At 37.5% G+C, this 26,590-nt stretch overlaps 1 protein-coding gene across 1 annotated transcript in view; it reads left to right on the top strand.

Moving 5' to 3' along the window:
- The first annotated feature begins 712 nt into the window (after nt 1-712).
- LOC104393440 (atrial natriuretic peptide receptor 1-like) overlaps nt 713-26,590 on the top strand; it is a 34,426-nt gene continuing 8,548 nt past the window's right edge. The window contains exons 1-16 of the mRNA XM_010002939.1: nt 713-763; nt 1,775-1,871; nt 4,842-4,974; nt 6,411-6,419; nt 7,419-7,542; nt 8,896-9,000; nt 9,574-9,676; nt 11,124-11,269; nt 13,217-13,289; nt 15,524-15,671; nt 17,076-17,162; nt 17,430-17,573; nt 18,495-18,616; nt 19,621-19,762; nt 24,658-24,706; nt 25,536-25,640. Of these exons, the coding sequence (XP_010001241.1) occupies nt 713-763; nt 1,775-1,871; nt 4,842-4,974; nt 6,411-6,419; nt 7,419-7,542; nt 8,896-9,000; nt 9,574-9,676; nt 11,124-11,269; nt 13,217-13,289; nt 15,524-15,671; nt 17,076-17,162; nt 17,430-17,573; nt 18,495-18,616; nt 19,621-19,762; nt 24,658-24,706; nt 25,536-25,640 (1,638 nt within the window). The remainder of the gene's footprint in view (nt 764-1,774; nt 1,872-4,841; nt 4,975-6,410; nt 6,420-7,418; nt 7,543-8,895; nt 9,001-9,573; nt 9,677-11,123; nt 11,270-13,216; nt 13,290-15,523; nt 15,672-17,075; nt 17,163-17,429; nt 17,574-18,494; nt 18,617-19,620; nt 19,763-24,657; nt 24,707-25,535; nt 25,641-26,590) is intronic.

The following is a 26,590-nucleotide window of genomic DNA, read 5'->3' as shown; positions in this document are numbered from 1 at the left end:
ACTGAAGGGAGCTGAATCATAACTGTGGTTCTGTGTTGTCAGTGACTTCATCAGGCAGAAACAGTAATGAACACATTTATCTTTTTACTGTACCAGTATGGCTACGCAGAGGTCTGTTACACCTGTGTATGTAGCACTTCTCAGACAGAAGTTGTCCTACACCTCCAGGGACTGAGAAACTGAAGTTGCAGGATCTAATACAATTTGGGTTGTAAGGAACCTCAGGAGATCACTGAGTCCAGCCCCTTGTCTCACAGTTAATCTTATGTAGGTGTTCTTGTCTTGCTTTTGAGTTTATAGACTTCTCCTCCCCTGAGCCAAGCTATATCTCTGTGTTTATTTCCACAGTATCAGTCCATCTGCCTGTCAGGTGCTGCCCAAATTCGACAATGCAGTGAAATAAAATCCTCCCATTGCTTTTCCAGCTTCGAGGTGATGGGGGCACAAATTTCTGAGAGTGGGGCTGCCCACAAGACAAGTTATTTTTCAGAGAGGTTCAGAAGAGGTGCAGAGAGGTGTTTCAGCCCTGCACCGAGAAGAAGTTGGGTAGTGGAGAAGAGGGAAGGAGGAGGTAGAACAGCTGCAGCACCTGGAGTTTTCAGGATGCGCTTGCCTAGCAACACCCCCCTCTTAGGCAGGGGTATCTAATTCAGCAGCAACAGCAGCATCAGAAACAACCCTAACACTGTCAGCTGGGTGCATGTTAGGGAGCATGAGAGCTGCTGAAACATCAGCCTTAGGGCTCCGAAGCCTCAGTTTATTGGTAGGTAAACTATGTAGATTTGCTTAACAGAATTTATTCCTGTGGTCTGTGCAGACGGAAAGAAGCGTATATAGCTTATTGCAGTGAGACACCTGTTTATACCAAGCAATTGTTGAATGTTATTTGAGTAATGTAGGAAAAAAGAGTAATAGAAGAATATATTGGAAAAATCAATTGTGTAATTCTGTTTAATGCCATGAATACTGAATTGTATAATCTAGTGGGTTATTATCCTCCAGTAATAGATACAAAAATAATAGCAGTTTATCTTAATGTAAACTATTTTCTTTTAGTAGAATTGGAGTAAGACCAGGGTGCATTATTGTAACATAATATGTTATTTTCATCTGTGCCCCAGCATATGTATTTAAATCTGTGATCATTTTATCTATTATAATGTGTAACATATATGCAGGTATAAAGTATGGTCTACGGCTCTTTCTATACCATCTATATGCTACTATGATAGAATGGATGCTCTATTCTATCTGTAATAATCTTATGCAATCTTAATATTTTTTAAATTGTATATTTTACTATTTATATAATCAACATTGTATTGTTATTAAAGCTATAGCAAAAAATTACTCATTCAAAGAGCTTACGTGTAAAAGACTAAAAGAAACTGAGCAGTTTGGAGCAGAGCAGAGTGCCATTTTAAAAGTCAACAAAAAACCTCTTTAAATCAAATGTCTCTGTACATATGCTTCTAGAACTGCCTGCTGTTTGTAGAAAAAACACCTTCTGCAATGGAAGTGCTAGTTAAGTCCTCTCATTGTTTCATGGCTAATTTCTGGATAGATCAAAATAATATACTGATCAAGTTGAATATCCCTAGGAAGCTGTCATTTTCACTCCAGAAGTTGAAGAGAGTGAAATGTGCTAGGTTGTGTTTCTGGATTTGATTTGATTTCTTTAGAAGAAATACAGACTTTGGAGATGGAACTCATCCTTTCCCTGTTCCCATATTGTTTGTTATTGGAGTCTGTTTGTATGCTTTTTTTCTGGCAGGTGATATTAGTGGAGGGGTGGCATGATTTAGATAACAGAGAATATGACTGCTGGCCCCTGGAAAATCCAGATGAGTATAACATGCTGGACTGTGGAGGTGAGTGAATTCAAAAGATGCTCAAGAAATATCATCTCTTGCTTTGCGAATACTTGAAAACCCAATATTGAAGTACTCAGAATAATGCTTAACTCATTGCTATGCATGGTGGAAAGCATCTGAATCAGTGACAACCTCTCTTTCTAGAGGAGTAAGTGAAGGCAAAGAACTAAAAGATACTTCAGAGCAAGTATTTGTCCAATATTCATAGCTGCCAAAAAAAAAAGTAATAGCAACAGCTGAATCCCTTCCTCTAGAAAGAAATTGAAAACATTTTCTTTCTTATTAAAAAAGCAAATCCAGCCTAATCTAAACAAAGCAGTCAGGCAGCTCTGCATTGCAAAAATTTCTTTTGAGTCGTTGCTGAAGTTTTGTAGTATCAGCTGGAAAGTGAACTGTTTAGACCGTCCAGCCAGCAAGCAAAATCTCTGATTCTACATGTCATGCTTTTCCACCTTGCTCAAAATTGTACTTCATGAATATTAAAAAAAAATAAATAAATCTGAAATCTTTAACCACTTGTTCAGTCAGTTTCAAAAATTAATTTACAGGATGCAATAATCAGAATATTTTTTCATATTGGCGTTTGATTTTTTGACACTGAAAAATAACTAAAGAGCAAATGAAATAATTCAATTTAAATTTTTTAAAAATACCTTTTAAACTGTAGGGGTGATCAAACAGTAGAACAGGTTGCCCTTAAAGGTTGTAGTTTCTTCGTCCTTGGGGGTCTTCAAACTCTGACAAAATCTAGAGCAACCTGTGTTGCATAACCCTGCCTTGAGCAACACAGAGTTGGACCAATTGATTTCCAGAGGGGCCTCCCAATTTCAACTCTTCTGTGATTTTGTGCCTCTAACTGATAAGTGACTGATGTAAAGGAACAATTCTATTTATGTTGTGAAAGGTAAGAGCAGAGACAATGTGTTTCAATAAGATTTTTAGGAAAAAAAACCAAACCAAACCAAAAACACCTGAGAAAGTAGCACCAATAAAACACTCCAGGAAATATACTGCTGAGACACACTCTGAGCTCAATATTACTGCTACACTTTTCCCAAAATGTTCTGTTGGAACAAAGAAATTCATAAAATCGTAGAATGCCAGACTGGAAGGGAACTCAAGGATCATCTTAGTCCAACCTTTCTAGGTAGGAACACAGTTTAGATGAGATGGCCCAAGACCCTTTCAAACCGAGTCTTAAACTGTCCAGTGTGGGGGAATCCACTGTGTCCCTTGGGAGCTTATTCCAATGTCTGACTGTTCTCATGCTGGAAAATTTTCATCCGGAGTCCAGGCAGAATCTCCCCAGAATAATTTGTTCCCATTAAGCCTTGTTTTTCCCATGTGACTCCTTGCAAAAAGGGAGTTTATATCGTCTCAAAGACTGTTAGATGACTGGTGAGTCCAGACTGTTATCCCTGTGTGAATTTACTATTACTTTAACACTGAAATAACTATTTATCAGACCTGATGACTTGTTTAAAGCTATTCTTACTAATAATCAAAGTGTGAACTGAGTACAAGGAAAACTAAATTAGTAGGTTGCTTAATTAACATATACCCTTTAAACCAGTTTTAGAATTAACTCCAAGCTCTATCCTGCCTTTCTCTGGTTCTTCTGGTCATCTTCTGAGCGTTGCTGAAAGCAAAAGAGGAAACCTGTACTGTCGCCTCATTGCTGTGGATTTAACACAAGATCTTCAAAGCATTTAGATGTGGGAGTATCTGTTGTTGAAATAAGAGTTTTATTTATCTTTGTGAAACCTTTAAAGGGAAGTAGAAAGCAATTTAGCTGAAATTTATGCTGACCTTTTGCCTTCAGTCTCAGTCTCTGAAGCTCAGCGCTCTCTTACCTTTTAGTGCAAATCACAGTAGTGTTTGCTTTTTTTAAAATCTTTGTGTTGTAGTTTCTCTCACAGTGTTAGCATTTATAATGATTGTTTACTTTTCAAGGGAGATCAGACATCAGGAGGTTATTTTACAATTTGCTCTTTATATCTAAAAGGGAATTAGGTGTAGGGGTAAAAAACAGCAGCTTCGCTAACAGTGAGTGAAGAATACACTTGTAAAACAACTCCAAAGTAATAATAGGGTTTATAATTGAACAACAACAAAAAAGCAAGGATATCTTGAAGGGCAGGTTTACCCATCCTTTGCAGAAGGGATTTAAAATTTATTGAGACACTGAAAGCTACACACTTGCATATTGTAAATAATTTGATGTGGTGCGAATTAAAACCTTTATCCAACAATATGGAAAAGGCATGTGAATGGAGTGGGAAGGTTTTGGTAGTGTTGTTTAACCCACCTCTTATCTCACCTCATTCCCTGGATCAGAGCAGGTAATAAGGTGTCCCAGGGATAAGAGATAGGACTGGAATAAATCATCTTTCTCAGTAAAAGTGTAGAAATGGAAAACGACAGATGTCTGAGTAGCATTCCTTCCACTGTCCTCTCTTCTAGATGTGATATGGTTTTATAAAATGAGAACACTTTCTTAAATATATAATTATTAGCATATATAATTTATTTCTCATGAGGATACACATTTTGACTGAATTTCATGTATGCTGCTGTTGTCTGTTCTTCTATAGCAAGGTGTGTGTGTCTCAGTGAAAGCTGCCAAGAATGAAGAGCAATGTTTCTTGCCTGATCAAAGAGGAAACCAAATACATCAGGACCAAAAGCTCTCCGCTATACTGAGTGCAAAGTTTCTTTATATAAGATGACCATATTTGTCATATTTCTCCAACTGATTTGTTTTTTCTAAGTGAGTGTGAGAATTGTTCAAATAATGTACATTTGTGTTTACATTTACAGCCAATAAAATGTATTATTGTTTTTGCCCCATAAAATGCAATACGGATGATAGATGAAAATCACTACAGAGAAGGTTTTACATTTGTATGCATCTGTAAAGTAGAAAACTATAGCAAGTATATTGGCCTATGATTGTGTTGTTCCTAGGCCTGGAGATGGCGTGGGTGCAAAGGCCTCCAGAAAAGGCTGTGAGCGGGGAATTCTTCAATGTGACCTACTCAGTCTTTGCTTCAGATAGCTTTTATCAATATGCAGTGCAAAATGGAATCCTTTCTCACAGGTATTACCTCCTATAAAACTGCTTTCGTGGTCATGAGTGTATGGGGATTCTGTGTGTTCTTCTTCAGTAGTATAATTGGAACACATACTCTGAGACTCCTTGCTAATTCCTTGCATCTCTTGAATTCTCTTCCAGTTGTTTGCCCTGATATTCTCTCCTCTGCAATGACTTTGCTCTCAAAGCAGCCATCACAGCATACTTGCTCAAGGATAGCGCGCGTCATCCTGTTTCTGCTTTACTGTCTCAGTGCAACTCTGAAAATCCCTGCTTGCATTCTCTAGAATTTACAGCTGATGTTTAATCATGAGTTCCAAAATAACTGTCTTATACTAATTCGTACGTGTGTTTGAAGTGTAAAACATTGATAGGAAAAAGAGGCTGGCCCAACCTTGAATTCACTGAATTCAGTGATTACTTCTTTTGATTTCTGTGGCATTTAAATTAGTCCAAAAGTTTATATATAAATTCAAAGACTGTGTTGTTAACTGTAGACAACAGAGGTTAAATGCAGGATGTCTATGACTTCAGATTACTGAAAGGCTAATATTCCCTGATTTTACCTTTTTGTCTATACATAGCAGTTCTCAATCCATATACAGCAGTGTCTGGGACAGAGGCTGCAGCTGTGTTTACCCACTTTCTGTGCTTTACTTGTTAGTGTAAGAGATGTTTATGGAATACCTCATCCTTTTCTCTGCTAGTCTTAAGTTTTCACACCACAAAATTTGGATTATAAAAGCTATTATCCAGAGATATTTTTTTCATAATGAAAGATGACCTATAATCCATTTGCAATGGCATAAACTTGATATCGTATTTTGATCATCTGTGTACTATGGTTACACTGTTTTGCAAAATTTGTTTCTCACATTTTCTGAAATGTATGGATAGTAATAGTTCCAAGAACTTAGTTCCAAGAACTTAACCATAAAGCAGGTTTTCTCTCGTCTTGGAAATGTCTCTCCTCTTGTTTTTTAAGTCTTTCCAGGGAAACCCACTCTCTTAAAGCAGTAAGGAATTTGGAAATTTCTGCTCTTTGTGTACTTACACATATCTTGCACATAGACACAGATAGCAAATATTTTAAAAGAGATAAATCTATGCTGCAGCTCTTCAAAGGGATCAGATATGCACCTCATTTTAACTAGAAGACTATCTGGTTTACTCTTAAGTTTCAAGTGGCTGACCCAGATAGGGCTAGGCTGGCAAGTCAGTGTGTGGGCATCAGCATAATTGGGTGAAGCCATGATGAAGATACTGAATTACAAAAGAACAGAATAGAGGGTAAATTTTAAAAAGCAGCCATAAAAAGAAGTACATGATGGAATTAGGCACTGACTTGTTTAAGTATTTTCTGAACTCCCAGCACTGGCTCAAAGGCCAATAGATTTTAATATTTCATCTGCTTAGATGTTTTGGGGACTGACAACGTTCAGTTATCTCAGGCTTCATGTTTATACCTTTGTAAATCTGACCATGAATACAGTCTGTGTTAACATAATCCCCCATGTTTGTGTTTATTTCTTGTAATGCAGTCTTCTGTCTTAAATCTACTCATTACTGACAATTTCTTCCTTTGTTAAAAACACGTTGATAAATAAATCCTTGTGTTCTGAAATTGCTTTATAGACATCCATCACAAGTGCATAACATTTAACCTAGACCATACAACTAAGTCTAGCTATATTTACTGAGTAAAACATGTTTGTGGAAAATAATTCTACGTTAAAGCAAAATGTATTAGGGCAATAGCCAACTCAAAATGTGACTGAGGGAACAGTGGGGGAAAGTGTTGCAGCACACATGTCCAGGTAACTACATTTGTCTTTCAGGGATGAACTTTCAAAGGTCAACCTTGTTTGGCAGAACAGTCTATTCATAAAGTCCACTTTTTGCTCTAATTTTTTGGTTTGGGGAATTGTATTGATATTATTGTCCAGTATAGTTATTTTTTAGCTGTTTGTGTTGTGGACTAAAGACAGAGCTGATACATATGAATCACATGCATAGATGAAGGTATATAATTGAAAACCCTGAGAATGGAAATAGCTAAAAACATGTGTTTCTAGTCCTGGAAGCAGAGTCATGGTATCTTCTTCTGTGTCAAGAGATAGTGATGCCAAGTAATCCCATCTGGTCATGAGGTCAGTAAGGGAAGATAAGTGGAGGTTGGTACCTGCTTGCAGTGTATTATCTGCCAGAAGTCCCTACCACATGGTAGTAGACAGTGGTCCAGTTGACAGTAATCTTTATTGTTCTAGGAGTGCTTCAACCAGAAGCAAAAGAAAAGAAGACAAAATGGTGTAACACTGTTTACCTCACTGCCTATTTTTTTTCTGCTAATCTTTCTGTGAAGGATAAAGAATGGGCTCTCATATGTTTCTTGACATTTGGGAGAATGCAGAGTGAATATAAAACTTTCTCTCTCTCTGCTGCTTGGCTAGCAATGCTACTGCTGCAAAGGAATTCTGTGAGGAGCATGAATGCCCTGCCAGCTGGAAAGATGCAAATGAGGAGAATTGCTGTGTCCACCATGCCAACATTCACTCCTGTCCTTTGGCTTTCATGGTTAGTATAATGGTGCAGCATCATGTGTTCTGCTCTTGCCACTAGGTAAGACATCGCTGTAATAACCAGGTGCAAGTTAATGCAGTCTATCTGTGATTACAATTAGACCAAATCTGTAGTTCACTAAAACCACTGTGAGCATATCTATAAGTTTTAGAAACGTTGCACTGGATGCTGAGGCTGCAAAGCAAATGGCTGGATTCAGAATCTCTTACTATGTTTACTGGGGCCAGTTTCATCTCCTTGAGATTACTTGACTCGGATCTCTGTAAGAGTCAATAGAGAAAGAAAGAGGTGATTTCATTCTAAAGCAAGAAGGGAGAATTGTCATTTGGAGGTGTTACTTTCCCTGCAACTTATAGAGAGACCCTGAACAATCAGTCTGAATTACTGCAGTGAGTATCACTGGCTGTGACTTGTAGAGCTGAAGCCTGTATACACATAATCCTGAGGTGGAATGATTTTTCTGTATTAGGTCAGAGGAGAAAAAAAAAAGGAATAAAAATACAGGATAAGATTTCTTCATGCAGTGTAAGCAGGATCTATTCTTAACTTCTTTGCTTGGCTCATCATAATAGGCTGTCCCTCTTTGAATGAATATTTCAAGTTCTGACTCAAACAATACACTTTAGGACTTGGTTTTTTGTGGTTGTGTTTTTTTCCTTTTTTTTTTTCCCATAAACACTTTATCGTGGTCAACATGAATTTCATTTCTCTTTATTTGGCCTGTGTCTTACAGTGCACTGAAAGAAATGCCTGAAGAAATAATCTGGAGTTAGGAGACAGACTTGATCCTTTCAAACAAATAAAAAAGTGCTGGATCTTCAGATAGCCAAAATAATCCTCTCTGGTTGCAATTGGGAGGTTTACATTTTAACAGCTTTACTGAGAAACAGTCTGCAAAAAGGCACAGAAGAGATGCCTCCCTTTTTCATTACAGAAAAAAAAAAAAGAACTTCTTTCTCAAAAGTGAAACTGAAATAAAACCTCATTAGGCAGTTATAAAAAGTGGGATATAAGTATGTTTCTGGTTCTACTAATACAGCAAATCCTGAGAAAGTGTGTTACCTTCATAGAATTACTGCAGTTAAAATTTGGGACCACATTTTGGCTCATGAATTTTAAAAAATAACTGGTATTTTAACTCAAAGGCAGCACAATGGCTTCTTTCTCATTTTGTCTTTTATTATCACCGATCAGTGTTACTTATGCTTTGACATTTTAATAGATTTGCTTATAAAATATCAGTTTATTTGTGGTTAGAGAACACAAGACATTTTAAGAGAGTAAAAGAGAAGGAGCTAGGATTTTCATAGTGTTGTAATTTACTGACATAACCAATATGTCTGACAGGGTAGAGGAGGAGTATGTGGTCCATGGATCCCAGATGATGGCCAGATATTTACTCACACTACGTCTACAGCTGGCAAAATGAGCCAAAGAAACTGGACTGCCAAGGTAAGGTATACAGGATTCTACCTGGTTTACTCTTTTCAGAGCTTATTTGCTAGTAGTTTAGTGACAGTTCATGTATGTGTTCCCCATCTCATTTATTTGTCAGTTTTATGTGTGTAAGTGATACATATACTTGAGTAGTACTAATTCCCAGCTGACTTGGAAGTAGCAGCTTTTCACAGTACTGCTCCTTTAGCAGAAATACTAGGGGTGGGAGGGAAGAGACTACCCTAATCTGTGCATTTAAGGCCTACACTAACAGTAAATAGCACTACTTAATAAGGTAATTATGGGGGCCAGCGGAAGTAACAGGGAAGCAAACGTGGCAGAATGCATAGGCTGATAGCCCTACTTGCTGAAAAGAATACACACCAGGACAGGAATCAGACCTGCCTTTCCCACACGAGTTGCCTCTCCCGCTTCTGTCTCCCCAGTCAAGGACACCTGTCCTTCCTGGTTCCGAAAAAACACACACATTCTTTTTAAAGTCACCGCAATTGGACAGTTGTTGTTTTAACAGCCTAATGTATGCAAGTGAAGTTTTGATGCTTGCTGCTTTATTCACTTGTTTGGCAGGTGGTTTTAGTTCATGTGGGTGTGACTTCTCTCATCGCACACATCAGAGTTGGGAGACTGCAAGTTGCTCTGGAAGCAAAAACCACAGTCCTTCCTGCAGTAGGTATGATATGAAATGACAGTGTCAGGAAAATCCTTATTCACTGCAAATCTCCATGCTTTTATAATTTCTGAATGGTTACTAAGAGCAAAAGGGACTCCTGCCCCTCCTTCCTATTGAAAAGTCTTCCTAAATTTCTTCTTCACATAACACTGGACGTCTGCAGAAGTGTTTGAGCTTCTAACCTGCTTATGAATCTAGAACAATAGGAACCCTGTCTTGTCAAATAGGTGAAGTCAAACACCATGACTAACAGCTTCAGGTAATGCAGTTGCTGGGGATGTGAAAACATTCTTCCATCTAGTGTGTTGTCAGGATCTCGAAATGCTTCATGTGAAGGTCACCAGACTAGCCTTACCTTATTGGAAAGTGTTGTAAAGTAGAAAGCCATCTTCCTTCCCTTTTTCACACTAAACTCAATTATCCCCAAAGTCATGAGTCTTTCATTCACTAGTACAGCTGTATGCAGGGAGGCAAAACCAACTCTTAACTATTGTGTACAATTTTAAAAATGGACTTTTAAAATAAATTAAACATGTAACTTGAAGAAAAATGTTGGTAAAATTGGAATGTCATCATAGTATTTTTATTACCTACTCTTCTGGAATTCTTGGAATGTACACAGCTGCAGCAGAGTTTTCCAGGAAACTTATAATTCATTAGAAACTAAATTGTAAAAATGCAGCTCTACCCCTAACGAAAAGTGACATCTCTGATTATCCCGGTAATATACTTGAATTAAATAGACTAAGGCATAATTATTATTGAACAGTGGATTTTGTTTTGTTGAAGCTTTTTTTTTTTTAAAAAAATAAATTTTAAATAACAGAATAATGTGTTTAGCTCATCTCAGAAGGCTGAAGTACAGCATGATGTTAATTTGCATTATATTAGTTTTGTTGCAAAGGTAAAATTGAAAAACTGTTCAGGACATGGGAGAGTTTTGTCCTTTAGGCCATTTGTTTTAAATTACATCTGATAGTGCTGACAATTTTCACAAGACCTTGGAGAAAAAAGAAATGCTTGATTAGGGGTTGCAAGGTTTCATTCAGTGTCTTCTGCTGCTCCTGAGAAAGGGTTGCTGGCTTCTGGGGATCTAAAGGGCTGGGTAAAGTACAAAGAATACAGAAGGCAATGCCTGCCTTGAGGAACTTTAAGCCTCAGAAAAAACAGATGGACAATAAGAAACAAAGTAGTGATCTAGTGATTTATAGGCAAAACATGTCAAAGGCTCTGATGTCATTAACAATCTAATCTGATCAAAGGGATTCTGTATCACTTAAAAAACTCATTCAGCTGCTGGGATGCTATTTCCAGATTTTTCAAAATTTATTATTTCTGGTACTCTGAGCTTTCCCAGCTCAAGAATCATGTCTTGAAATCTATGCAACCTCATGAATGGATGAAACTGCCTTAAAATATTCTGATATGTGTTTCCTTTTCTAATCAGTCTGTGGAGATAGCTTCTGTGAGGAAGAAGAAAGCTGCTCTATCTGTCCAGCTGACTGTGGGAATTGCCCACTCTCTGCAGATGCTAGGATAGCAATTGCCTTACCAGTATGTTTAGTCTTCACCAGCTTCATTCTGACAGTCATGGTAAGTATGCTTTCTCTCCTCTTCCATTTCATTTCTCATACTTCCATGATTTGCATTAGTTAGAGTATAGAAGATGTATAGATTTTCTTCTGCGTCCAGAACCTGTGTGCTATGGAAGAAAGAAGGATAAGAAGAAGCAACATATTTGGCTTCTTTATGAAGGGAAGCTTATTTGGCCTAGGAATTTTCATCCTGTAAAAAAGAGGACTGAAGAGGAATGTAACACAAGGGTGGTTATATAATGGTAAAGGATGAAGATATTTTTCACAGCATAGAAACTTGGGGATGACAATAAAGCAACAGTACATTTCGCTTAGAATAAAATTCTGTTATGAAATTAACTGCTTGAAAACCCTTTGGAGGCCAGAAGTATACATTAATTAAAAACAAATCAGTTAAATTCATAAAGGGAATAGATTCACCTGAGGCCATTAAATCTCAAGAGTCCAAACACAACTTAAAATGAAAAACATTCAACTTGAGATATGCTCAAAAGGCATAATGTGAAGAGGATCTTTCTTTTCTTTCTGTTTTGGTTTGGTGTTTAGGAGACTCATTTTCTCAGTGTAAGCAGTTTGGTTCAGTTCAAAGTGATTAATTTTTTGCATAATAATTATTAATTATTATAACAGACTCAAGAAGGACAAACAAAAAGATAATGAGGAGACAGTGAATATGATAGAAAATGTTGATACCTTTAAATAAAAACATCTGTATAAAGAGGAGACAGCATGCTATTATGGCTTATTATTTCACCGTTCTGAAAAAGAAGATCTACATTCCTTACATTTCTGAAAAACAATTTTGAATTTCTTAAAAAGGATTTAGCAGGTGAATATGGCACTTGAAGATTCATTATATTGATCTACATAGTACGAGTAATTTGTTTGGGGTATGGCCTTTAATTCCATAGGCTCCTCCTTCCTCAGGGACTCCCTCTCTTTCCATCTTGTAGTGTAGTTGCAATGAGCATCTGAGGTAGGCAAGTACACTGAGAGGGAATGAGGAAGAGAAGGCTGCTTGCCCACTGAGTGAGGTACTACAGGAGGCTTGAATCACCATTAGGTATTTTCTCTACTCTGTGCCTCTCTGTGTGGCTTTGTGAGGTAGGAATGGAAGCACTCTTGAAAAATACTTGAGCATTCATAATCCACAGGGTAGTTGTGAAAATGTGTTTAGGGTGACTGTCCTGTAAAACCATATGATCTTATAGAAATGTGTAATTGGGAAGATGAGAAGTTCAGACAGTTTTAAACAATTGATGTTTTAGAAAGAGCACTTGAGTTTCTTGGTCTTGCATAGGCTTATCTAAAGGTCTTGTAGCAAAATTTACCCATTATTTCTGCTGTTTTTTCTATGTTTTTTCTATGCTGTTTGCTTTTTTTTTTTTTTTTCATCTTGCATTTCTGTATAATTCTTCCTGTTAGCAGCCATAGAATCCCTACCTAATACTCTAGAGTGTTTGACATAATATGACCTCATTTCTGGATCAGGAGCTAATTCTGTTACAGGATATAAAATGTACTGCTCCTTATCTTTGGGTTGGGATGTAATGTGTTTTTGTCATGCACATACTTAGCATAGGACATGTCCATCATATAAGGTGATGTAAACCACTCATCTGATGTCCAGGCTGAGATGTAAATGTAGTGCAAAACAAATACTGATAATAATGGAGAGTTTGTAGCCAATGCAAAATATGGCATGTAATTAGATTCAAGAATAGAATGTACAGTTTTAAATTTATTTATTAGATGCTGCTTTTTTTCTAAGTCTGTTATTAATACTCTTGGTTCTAACATGACTCATAAGATATAAGTTGGATGCTTAAACATAATATTTTGTTTGAATACTTACAAACTTTCATCTTTTCAAAGAATTATCTCAGGTTTAATTCCTTCAAAGTCAACAGAGCTACATAAGAATTGTTTTTATTTATTTTTGTAGTGGTTTCAATATCAGAAACAAAAGATGTTTTGGGATGAAAGCTGGATTATAGACTTTACATGCATCAAACAAGGTTAGTTACCTGTCATTTTGATACTATGATTGGTTCCCTTAATAAGGAAATAATTTCAAACAAAAGTACATTTTCATGTTTCAGAGGTCTTACAAAAGGTGAATAATTTCTGAAATATATATCCAAAGTCTCACCCCTGTAACTGTCAGCTGAACACTGATAGTTTTGCTTATTGAAACTTTGGATGTCAAAGTGATTTACATATTTTCTTTCTTTCTGCATAGTGATTTGTCAATTTAAAAAGACAGACATATCCCAAAATAAACATATAACCTTTGGACTTGGACAAAATAAATTATAGCTGCTTCAGTGGATGCATCATTCTGTATAATTGGTCTCACTGAATTGCTCTGGATTTGCACAAATATAATGAGGGATATAATGGGATCTTAATTTCTCTCAGTGTATGCTGTCTGTGACAAACTTGCTGCAAAATGCTATTCATTGTGCCCAGAGGTTTTTTCATTTAACCATCTGGTCATAAAACATTTAATTGGTTCTAATTAAACATGTTAAGAATAAAATCAGATGTTATTACATGCTTTGCTATTCTGCTTTTAAAATAAGTATAGATTATTTACTCTGCTGTTCATTGTTTAGAAGGAAAACAATGCCTATACCCACAGAAGGGGTAAATATGTGGAAATCTGCTGAAGTTGACAAGTCTGTGCTGATGTACATTCTCTCACTTTCTGTCTCAGTGAGGAATTGCTAGAAAGACATCTGCTTTATCTCTGTTATATCATTGCGTTGCTAGTCGAAGTGTCCAGACATTCTTGTGTTTATAGATAGCAGAGATACTTTCAGCCTTGAACAATTTGTGTGTAGTTTTGATATGATACACTCATTGATGAAGAGAGTAGATGTTGTCTTAGAAATTATTTTGAGTACATAAACCAAATGAAATTTCAATCCATATTTGTCAAAACAGAAAGAACACACTCAAGGAAGAGTGTCTTTCATTATAGCAAAATGGAACACGAGCAAATTGTCAGCTGATAGTGAATTAGAAGAGGTCATAAACATTACATTGCAGGATAAACAGTGAGAAGAGACTGAGAGATATTTAAAAAACATTAAGAATAAATTTGAAAAATTCAAGATTAAAGGTATAGTTTTCTTGGAGATAAGCCTGTGAAGCAATAATACTGTTTAAGACCTAGGAGTGATAAAGACTTAAGGGTAATGAGGTCTGATGAGATTTGAAACAGACAGTACTTCTCCTTGGGGCAGCTATCCAGAGATACCCATAGTAGCCTGAAATATACAGTTATCTTAATGGAAACACATCAGCAGTGCTATACCAAGGACACTGTGAAACGTTAGCTTTACTTTTTCAAGATAGCTTTTTTTTGGGTACATTGCATCATATACATATATGTGTGTATATATATACACAAACAGACATATACATGTCTATATATACACTCATTATCAAAGCTATCTCGGGGATCTCTAAAATATTTCTGAGTGGAATGCTGTAGAAAGACTCCAAATGTCAATGCACTTTTGAACTGCTTATGGATAATACTATTGTGTGGAAACATGGCAGTCCTGATGTCACGTGAGATGCTGCACTTCCTCAGCAACACTTTATTGGATTCTGATACCAGGGGGAGTTGAGACTATTCAGCAGTGATGAGACTACTTGTATAAATCTGGGTTTTAACCAGAGATGGTGAAATGGTATGTAATTCCTCAAATTTGTTTTGAAATCCATATTGGTACCTTGAGCTAGTCAACAGAGATTAAAAAACATACACTGAAATCACTGATTTTAATTTTTTATCTGACTGTATTGTTGCTCTTCTCTGACTTTCCTCTGGTTTCAGAATCACTTCCCACGTTCCTGTACTTTACAGTCTTCCAGGAGCTCCAAATAGACTTGTTAAAGTATGGCATAGGGCGTGTTCTGCTTCCCTGGGTTCTGTCCTCAACATCTAAGTAGCTGCAAGGGTAAATCATTCCTAGCACAGCAAAATGAAACTTGCATCAAATCCTGAGGATTAGTGGGAAAGATCTCTGGCAATGAATCTAGAAGCATTTGTTGGTTTTTTTTAACTTTTTATGCAGCAGTTGCAATCCAAGCAATGGCTTTCTATCTTAAGTGTTAATAAAGATGAGCTGAGATGCAAATATGTGGAGAATTCCTTATATTTGCCTGCCTCCGAAGTCCTTGCTTTGGCAAAAATACATATCTTGAGGTGCCTTTTCTTGTCCCATGTCCTATTTAGATCGCACAGTACGGACAGCCACAGGAAGCATGATGAGCGCTCTCCCAGCACCCAGTGACTCCAGTGTCAGCTGTATCACTGCTCTGAGCTCCTGCACAGCAGCTGCCACCATGTCCAGGAAACAGTACTTCACCCAGACTGGGAGATAGTAAGTCAATACATCACTCAGTTATTGCAGCTGCTGCTGTAGTATAGTTTCATTTTGCTTTCTGATTCTTGCCACTTTACTGTTAATAGGTGGTGCGATAAATAGTTCAGTAGCTTGCATTTCTCTTGTTAGACCAAACCAGTAGTTTAATATCATCATCTGACTTCTGCACCACATTCTGCCTTGTTAAAAGACCCTGACTGTATAATGTGTCTTGCATCTGTTAATGAATGGCCCATACTGTTCAAATATATGTGGAACCAAGGTTTTCATGCAGACCTTTTTCTAAAATTAAGGCAGAGTATATCCAGATTCTTTGCACTTAAGAGTGTAATCCCATACAATAGCATTTTAGAAATCTTGTCCTTAAACCAGCTGATGTGTCGGCAGATACAAGAGGATGTCACCTCCAGATCACATAATAAAGATACACATCATATAACTCTACAGGCAAACAGTACAGCCATATCCTGCTATTTAGAAAGCAATTTTTTCCATAACAATAAGAGTTAGGGAGTAGGGGCAGAACATGTGCAAAAGTGGAAGTACTACCTACCATTGAATACACAGGGCAGGATAGAGAACCATACTTAGGATCATTGGCTGGGGAGCCACTGCCTTTTCAGAGTAGGTTACTGTTCTGAAAAATCACAACTTCACTGATGAGACACTGTGCCTAATGAAGATCTTTTAGCAAGCATTTTTGCTGCTTCTTTCTGAATTATGTCATTTTCATCATCATCATCATCATCATCCTCAGAAGAGTCAAAGTCAGACACAATCATCAAGAGTGAAAGATTTAAGAATGGGACATTCTGTCTCATTGGTGAGGCAGCTACATCTGCTATACCACGGACCCCATACTCTGTATTCATATGTTGATTATCAGCTACATTCCTGCATGTATCTCCACTTGATTCCTTTGTTCGTCCAAGGAAAATTGCTCTGCTATCAAACTCACCTGCTTCATCACTGGGAATTTTTCATCCCAAGAGAGCAAAAGTATTGTAAATATCATTGGTTGATCTCCAAAACAGTAGACAGAAGCAACAGATAGCAGGGATGTTCCTGTGTGTATTCTTCTAGCCCTGACCTTTCCTTTGTTGCTACTCCATTACCCAACTGCCTCAACTGACTCCAGCATTCTCATGTTCCAAGTGTTATTCACAGATGAAGGATGCTTGAATATAATCAGTAATGCTTCCCTTATCATAAAAACAGGGTCCAATCACGTACTCAGGTTCAGATTTACATCCACAAATGGAAATGCTTAAATTCTGTGCTTCATCCCTAGAGATATGAAGTGCCCACTGTAGAAAAAAAAATATCTGGTCCATTTTTGTAGTCTGTTTGGCTTATGAAGTTGGTATAAAATTCTACAAACAGCATTTCATTCTGTTTCAGTGATGGCAGAACAGTGGCCATCAAGAAAATAATGAAGAAGGCATTCACGTTGTCCAAATCCATACGTAAAGAAGTAAAGCAAGTGAGGTAAGAAGTGAAACTTGAGAAATGTATGTTTTTCTATTTTTACACTGGGTCTTTAGGGGTTACGATCTGTTTAAATGTTACTGTAAATTCATTTTCCTCTTTCTTTCAAACTTTGCTTTTATACCAGATCCAAATCTCCTTATGCCTACTTTACTTTTCTCTCTACATTGTGAGACAAGGCACTTGGTTTTCCAGTTACCCTACAAAAAGCAGGAGAGACATCCGTGAAAATTCCCAGTGTGTTGTCATTTCTTCTGATTTTCACAGGGAACTTGACCATCCCAATCTCTGCAAATTCATTGGAGGTTGTATAGAAGTGCCAAATGTTGCCATTGTGACAGAGTACTGCCCCAAAGGCAGCCTGAGTGATGTTCTGCTCAATGAAGACATTCCTTTGAACTGGGGTTTCAGGTAGGAAAAAAAATACAAACAAAATACTTTTGAAAAGATAAATGATAGAAACTGTGCTATGTGCTGTTTAGGAAAATATGTTAATTTTAGACATATAGTCCTTGAATAGACAAGCCTGTACTGTGTTATGGAGACAATGAAAAAGAAAGAAAGGAAAGGAAGGAAAAGCGAGAAAGGAAAGGAAAGAAAGGTAAGGCAGGCAGGCAAGCAACCAAGCAAGAAAGCTAATTCAAATATCCAGCCTAACTTGCCTTCTGGATTTTTGAGCAATCATGTGTTTAGCACTGGTCAAGCTAAGCCAATAACTTTTCAACCCACTTCTTTTAAACATTTTACCATGTGATTTAAGTTTGTTTCCAAATATATCAGGATTCCTGTTTAATTAAAAATCACTGAATCTCTGTTTGTGAGGAAATACTTATTAGCATACCAACCAATGCTTTACATATATTTACCAATACAGAAAATGAGTTAACGTTGTCAATGAAACTTCCACATAGGCAATGACATTGTTTTTTTATAAATTCTTCTTGCCACACCCTTTCTACTTCTGTCTTAGGTTGCCTTTAGCAAAAAAAAGTTTCTAAGAAAGGAGCCCTCTAAATGAAGTGAGAAAATTTATATAGAATTTTTTATCTTGTAAACATTTGAAAGTACTCTGAAGGATACAAAGATTTTGGGAATTTCTAGAAGAAACTCAATTGTCTTAAAAGAGGCTAAAGGCATGTGGATTCAGACAGATTAGTGGGAGTTAAGAGCTTTCAGCAACCCACCTTAAGTGTTTTTGAAAATTATCATAGGGTTACAAACTGAAAGTTATTGCAGTCATAGGGAGGATTTCTGTAAACTTCAGTAGGCTTTGGAGCCACTCTTTTGGGAAGGCTTAGTGGAAATATGAGCTCATTGATTTTTGCCTTTCAGGTTTTCTTTTGCTACTGATATTGCCCAAGGAATGGCGTATCTTCACCACCACAAAATGTATCATGGACGGTTGAAGTCTACTAACTGTGTGATAGATGACCGATGGGTTTGTAAAATTACAGGTAATGAGAAGATAAGAAACAGAATTTTAAAATTGTCCAGCTAACCAACTAATATGATAGCGTTAAACAAACCTCATGAATAAGTGATATGGGAGGTCTATAAAAAACTCCAGTGACCTCCAACATAAAGAGTGAAGCTCTAGGACCATCTTTATTAGTGGTCACTCCAGACAAAATAAGACATCTGCATCCAGTCTTCCCATACACTCAGCAGAGTGCTGTTTATATAAGAAATAAAACTGAAGTCACTAGTATTTTTCTCCTCTCTGAGGCTGAGTCACATGCTGAGAGTCTCTTCTATGTTAGGCCAAAAGTATAGCTGCAAAAATAATTCACATTTATGCTGCTTTTGTTCTGGAGCTAGTGGTGTGCAAGTAAACCTCTTCATCTTGTTTTCAGTAGTTTAGTCTTTCTAGCACGTAGTTGCTCTAGCAAACTGCCACCACAGATGAGGATCAGGGGATGAGTAGAAGAGAAACTTATTTCTCTGAAAGAGTTATCAGGCATTGGAACATGCTGCCCAGAGAGGTGGTAGAGTCACCATCCTTGGGTGTGTTTAAAAGTCATCTAGATATAGTTCTTGAGGATATGGTTTAAGGGTGAACATGGTAGAGCAGGGTTGAAGGTTGGACATGGGGATCTTGAAGATCTTTCCAACCTAAATGATTCTATGATTCTACGTATGCTAAGTCTTGCACTTGAAATTAGCCTATTCTCTGAGTTTAATTTTAGAAGGTCATAACATAATTCTGATTGGAAGGGGCCATGTAGTTCAGCTTCCCTGCTATCATGCAGTGTCACCCAAATATTTAGTTTAAAGATTCAGTATTTGCAATTGGTTTAGAGGGACAAGACCACCAGACACACACTATTTTTAGACTAAGATGTGTATTTCAAATAAGGAAAATTAAGTCCTTTATACTAGTTTTGTTCCTGTCTACTAATACATGTGTTTAAAAGAAGTACATGCTGAATAGTTTGCTTCTTGTTTTCTTCCATATTAGATTATGGTTTGCAGTCTTACAGAAAAGAAGATTCTCCTGAGGGGTCAAGCTCATACCAGCAACATTTCATACAGATTTACACAGCTCCTGAAATCCATTCCCTTTTAGACTTTGAACCCAATTCTATGACAGATGTCTACAGGTAGTTAACTCTCCTTGTTTCTTGCACTTAATAATCTCATCTCAAGTTGAATATTTTTTATTCACAATTAGGCTGTGTTGTTCTGTGGTCACTGCAGGTATACATTTAATTGTCTTTTAAAAAGAATTGATCCTGGAATACAGAACAGCATAGATATCACCGGATCTTCTCTTTCAAGCTGGATAACCAAATACTGAATTCACTGACATTATATAAATGCAGAGCTGGTCTAATGCTTTATAAGGAGTTACTGTGGATGGGTATATAAAAAGGTGTAAAGATCTGCTATTATCTAGTAATCCTTTTTTTTTTTTTTTCATATGAAAAAAATATTTTCAGTAATGTAAATAGCTTAAAAATTAATTGCATCATTTTTCCAGGATGTCATAAAGCACATATGCGTGCCATAATTCTATAACTGGCTTCAATACCTTACTGTGTAGAAACCATGACAATATTTGGTTGCCAGAGAAAAAGTAGAGGTAGGAAAAATAAATTGGTTGACTTGTGACTAGCTCTGTCCCTTTTCTTTTGAAAGCCTTTATAGGAAATCACTTTGCAATGGCTTATTTGGCTATCAGGCTTAGCCTTTCCAGTGGTGGATAGTTTCTATCCAGCCGCTTTTCAGATAAGCAGGATTGTAATTGAGTTTCAGGAAATAATAACCCAATTAAAAAGTCACTGAACAAGTTTTTTGTTTGGTTGGGTTTTTTTAAATACCTATATTTCTTGGTTCTCACATGAATTTTCTGCAGTAAGTAGAAAAATCACTGTGCTGTTGGTGCATTCTGTTTCGTAACAGTGATGCTTCCTTGGTCTGCTTATTTCCATCAGTTTTGCTAAAAGCGTTTTCAAGGGGGAAATGCAAAACGATGCTACAAGATGTTTTGTGGCCCTATTCTTTTACTGTTTCTTGCCCAGCCCAGCAGGAGTCTTCTATTACCTGGTGACTGAGGTAGCTTGCATAATGTAAAGAAAGCAACTTCAATTGGAGATTGAAATTATAGTAGTGCAACACAGTTGAGCAGAAGAAAGCCTGGTTATTAGCACTGTCTATTAACAACATTTACCAAAGAGTAGATAATTACTGCGTTTTATCAAAAGCTCTTGAGTTTTACTTCAGCCTGCAGTAGGCCGCAACAAATGTTTACTGCCTTAAGTGACTGTTCTATAAAAGCCTATAAGGCTTTTATAGAAAAATTAGTTGCAGAAACAGAGAATGTTCTTCAGTTTTCCCCTTTTTTCAATTAGGATTCATTAAAAATTATATAAAGACATTATTATTATGAGATTTACTGGATTAATGCCCATTATTCCCTTGTAAAGAAATGTATGCATATACAATGTGCTAAAACATTATTATTTGTACCCATTATATCAGATAATGTAAGCAAGAATTCGAGGTCTCAATAGTATTTATATCTGTAGGTTTAAACATGCCCTTAGAATATGCTTCAGATCAGCTCAGCTAAAGGCAGTTTGTCACTGTGTTGATATTTCTGGCTATTGTAATTTGTCCTGTGGTGGTCTTTATTTTTTCAACATGGACTGGTCTTAGAAAGCACTGTGGTCCAACTAAGCAGTAAATTTAGGATTGTTTTATGCATTGTAGTTTATCATTGCCCTACAGCCAAAATGTATTCCAGAAAATGTTTCCTTGGTGCTTGTCGCTGTTCAGGTTAGATATCATTACTTGACTATTCAGGCAACCTTGCCTCATAAAGCCATTTCCTGCCAAGGACTCCTCTTAAAGTAGTGCCAAGAGGTGATTTGCTCATATCATAGATTACTATAATGAGCTTTTGACAGATTCAGTGAATGCTTGCTGAATTTACCTTGCTTTCAGTCCATGTGTCTCCAAAATCCAGGTCTTCTTTTGTTGTATTTCAGTTAAGCGTTTCTTGGTATAAGAGAAAAACCAGTAAGAGATGAAGTCAGTAAGAAGTGAAGGGCAACATTCAGTTAGGAAAGAAAAGTAGACAGCTACCTTGAAGAATTAAAACGGTTGTCTCTTTAACTGAGCTATTCTTCAGAACCTGCATTTCACCAGAGTTTGTATTTGATTATATGAGCAGATGCTAAGCGTTCCTGATTTGTGTATGTGTGTTCACTGCCCAGGAACCACTGATTCAGTCTTGAAATCCTAAGTTTTCATCCATGCAAAATTTCCATTAGTATTCCTGAAGGTATGGCCCAAATAAAAAAAAAGTGAAAACTGCACGAGTGGGATTTGTAATTTTGTGTACTCTTACAGATGAATCACTTGCTTTTAAAGCTCTCCCAAGAATGTGTTGGTCAGATGGGAGAGCTAAAACAGAAATGAGAATGGGAGCATGAAAGCAGCTTCTGTTTGACTGTTTGTAGTCACAGTTTCTCTTAGATTGGCTCCTCTTGATTTGTAATAGTTATGTGAATTTTACTATCCACTGTGTTAAGACCTTTTTGAACACTGCTCCTGAAGCTGGATGAAATAAATACTGCTTTATCAGCATTATTGTAATCTAATTACTCTTCTTGAAAATCTGTTTCAGCTTTGCTATCTCACCAGAACTGGTATTCCTTGCTACTGACAGATCACTCCCAAATTAGCACAAAAATGTTATCAGATTAATTTCTACATTATTTGTAGAATCGTAGAATCATAGCATTATTCAGGTTGGAAAAGACCCTTGGGATCACCGAGCCCAACCATCATCCCTACTTTACAAAGTTCTCCCCTAAGCCGTATCCAGCATCACCATATCCAAACGACCCTTAAATACATCCAGGGATGGTGACTCAACCACCTCTCTGGGCAGCCTGTTCCAGTGTCCAACCACTCTTTCTGTGAATTTTTTTTTCCTAACGTCCAGTCTAAACCTCCGCTGTTGCAGCTTGAAGCCATTCCCTCTTGTTCTGTTGCTAATTACCTGTGAGAAGAGACCAGCACCAACCTCTCTACAATGGCCTTTCAGGTAGCTGCAGAGACTGATGAGGTCTCCCCTCAGCCTCCTCTTTCTCAAACTAAACATTCCCAGCTCCTTCAAGCATTCTCCATAAGATTTACTCTCTAGGCCCTTCACCAGCTTCGTTGCCCTCCTCTGTACTCGCTCCAGCACTTTGAGATCTCTCTTGAATTGAGGTGCCCAAAACTGGACACAACACTCCAGGTGTGGCCTCACCAGTGCTGAGTACAGGGGGACAATCACCTCTCCGCTTTTGCTGGTCACACTATTTCTAAGACAAGCCAGGATGCCACTGGCTTTCTTGGCCACCTGGGCACACTGCTGGCTCATGTTCAGCCGCTTGCCAATTAGAACCCCCAGGTCCTCTTCTGCCAGATACTTTCCAGCCACACTTCCCCAAGCCTGGAGTGTTGCCTGGGGTTGTTGTGGCCCAAGTGCAGGACCCGGCACTTGGCCTTGTTGAAACCCAGGCCATTAACATAAGCCCAAGTATCCAGTCTATCCAGGTCTCTCTGTAGAGCCTCCCAATCCTCATGCAGATCTACACTCCCACCCAGCTTTGTGTCATCTGCAAACTTACTGATAATACACTTTATGTCCTTATCAAGATCATCAATAAAGAGGTTAAACAGAAATGGCCCCAACTCTAAGCCCTGAGGAACACCACTTGTGACTGGCCACCAGCTGGACTTGACTCCATTGACCACCACTCTTTGGGCCCAACTGTCCAGCCAGTGCTTGATCCAACAGACCGTGTGCTCATCCAGGCCATGAGCAGCCATTTTTTTTATGAGTTCTATGGGGAACCGTGTCAAATGCTTTTTGGAGGTCCAGATAGACAATATCCACAGCCTTTCCCTCGTCCAACAGTCAGGTCATCAGGTTATAAAAGGAGATCAGGTTTGTCAGACAGGACCTGCCTTTCATAAACCTCTGCTGACTGGGCCTGATTCCCTGGTTATCCTCTATATGTCTTCTAGTAACACTTAAGATGATTCTTCATGGTTCATATGCTTTCTTTATTTCTAGTGTGGTCCATGAGTGGACTGAGAGTTAGACATATTCCATTATACAGCTAGAATGCCTTACAGAACAGAGCAACCATTAGCAATACAACAGATTGCAAACCAGTATTTCCCCCAAAAAGAAATGGTTTTTTACATAGAGATACATGTGAGGAGTTAATTATTGTACAGTTTCAATATATGAAAAGGCAAGAGCATCTTTGATGGGGTTATTGGCTGGAGCAAGTTCTGGCTTCTTAGAGATCACTGTTCTAAAAAATATCTAGTGAGTTAAATAAGGAGCCTGAACATCCAGTTGTTACCTCATTTTTTCCATTCTTCACTCCTGGTGAATGTGTTTGACCTTTGCTCACCTGAGGAAGATGATGATGATGATGATGATGATGATGATGATGATGATGATGAAAATATAAATCAGATAAGATGAGAAAAAATGCTTACTGTAAAAGGTGTGTCCTGGACACACTGTCTTGTTACTGACTTACTGAGATTTTCCAGAACAGTGATCTGTCTGGAAAAGAAGGCACTTCTCCAGCAGATGGACCTGGTAAACCTGCTCCTGCTCTTGCCCCTTTGGTTACAGCACAAACTTACTCTATATGTTTAATCAGTAGGTATCATGTAAGTTCCTGCACATATCCCCTCTGGATTCCATTAGTTCTTCCAGGGAAAATGGATTTGCTGTCCATGAAACTCAGATGCTTCATCTCTGAGACTGCTAAATGTGGGAGGAGACTGCTATGAAATTATAGGTGACAGATCTAGGAAAACAGAATAACAACAGCAGCACTGTTGCCATCCTTCCTTCTGGGATACTGGGCTTTCAGCCGTAAAATGGGGAAGCGGAAGAAATGAGTCAAAGACAAAATCACTGACTCCATTAACTGTTATTTTGTTAAGATTTTTATTTGCTTTTTTCCTACAGTTATGCCATCATTTTACTAGAAATTGCTACAAGAAGTGACCCCATGCCAGTAAGTAAACTTTGATTCTGTTTCTGCTGCAGATATAAACCAAACTCTGCATTTGATTTATTTTTTGGGCATGCATTTTCTTCTTGATTTTGTGGGTGAAAATTCAGTTCCAATGGCACATGCAATTAAGGCTTTCTCATCCATCTATCAGTCTTCCCTTCAGAACTCTGAGGCAGAGTGTATGACAGAAATAATGTAGCTCCAAAGTTGCTTTTTGTTTAGCATTATGAGGCTTAATGACAGAAGGGTGGAAGGGGGAGGTATGCCAAACATCTTCCTGTTTCTCCAACTTCCTTTTCCTGCCATGCATAGGTCCTTTCAGTGAGTCGTCTTGTGGGAAGAATATGCTAGAAGAGCAAATGAGCTGCTCTCTGTAAAGAAAATGTTTTCTTTGCATTTGTCTTGTGATCAGTGTTAAATGGCAAACACAATGAAGACCTGAAACTGCCTTCTTCCATTTCTATCAATTTTATCCATTGTGCTAATAGACCAATGTAGGCCTTGTGATTTCTCAAAAGTTTTCCAATATCATGCCAGGTATTAATTTGTTTTAAAAGTTGTTTGCTATATATAAACCCTGAGATTTTAGTCTTTTGGCCCTGAAAAAGCTTTTGGACAAGGCCACAGAGTTTATGCTGAGGTTTTTTGGTTGGTTGGTTGTGGGTTTGGTTTGGGTTTTTTGTTTGTTTTTTTTTACTCTTATGTAAAAAAACTAAACAAACTGATCTGGAAGTGGTAGGGAAGGTGTCATGAAAGTAATGATGGTCACAGTAATACACTTTCAGTGGGCAGCACTTATTTCAACATTGCTTAATCCCTTTTTCTCTAGAAAGATGAAGTACACTCAGCTGAATACTCTTGGTGCCCACCTTTGACAGAATTAATTTCAGGGAAGTCTGAGAATTCTTGCCCATGCCCCACAGATTATGTAGAGGTGAGCAGGATACAGTATTTGGTACAGAAATTGTTTATTAATGTGAATTTAAGACATATCACAGGAGTTTATTGGTAATATTACATTTGATGAACGTGAACAACCCAGAAGTAGAGTATATCTCAAACAAGGCAAAATTAAATGCTTTAATATCCTTAATTAAAAAAAGAGTAATTCTGACAAATTCAAAGCTTCAGTTGTTCCCTCAAATTGTCAGTGTCATAAGTGATGGCTTTAATATTCAATCATTGATTTTTGTGTATTTTCATTTTATAAAATATTGAGGTCCATATATATTTTATATTAGTAATATCTATTTTGCTTACTGGCAATGAACTTTCAAATAGTGAAGTATGCATCTCAGGCAAAGTATAAGATTGCTTTGAGTCTCATGCAAAAGGTCTATGTGTTCAGTAGCCTCAAACTGCCTAATAAAACAAAGTAAAACTCCTTCCCATTCACTTAAATAAGATTGTGGCTTTTTGTTTCCATTTAAGAACTGTGTAATTCACCTTTGGTGGTTTGTAGCAACCAAAAGATAACAAACTTCTCATAATCAGCACTGCATTCTAGTGAGGAGTTAGTATTCTTAAGAAGCAGATGCTTTTAATATTTTGTGAATTTTGTGTACATTCAAGTCGTCTGAAAACAGTATGTGTCTCCAAAAGCATGACACTGGCTTAAAGCACAACACAAGAGCTTAAGCAGTGTTTGGCAAAAGAAATGTGAGTATCTAATTCCAGGTTTCCTGCAGCAGCACTGTCATGAGCTAACATCCTTCAGTATGGATGTGTAGAACTCTGGAAACCTCAGTATAGCTCTGCCGCTTTTCACCAGCTGCAGATAGGGCTTCATGTGCACAGTTTGTGCTGAGAAAATAGTCGTATTACTAAGAAACACTGTCTGTGCTTGAAATTATAAAAGGACGTTTACTTTTCTCTCTCTCTTTC

Source organism: Chaetura pelagica, unplaced genomic scaffold (genome assembly GCF_000747805.2).
Source record: "Chaetura pelagica isolate M959 unplaced genomic scaffold, ChaPel_1.0 scaffold391, whole genome shotgun sequence".
In the NCBI taxonomy this organism is placed as follows: Eukaryota; Metazoa; Chordata; class Aves; order Apodiformes; family Apodidae; genus Chaetura; species Chaetura pelagica.
The sequence above is the reverse complement of the archived record's forward strand: the minus strand, read 5'-3'. Positions and strand labels throughout refer to the sequence as shown.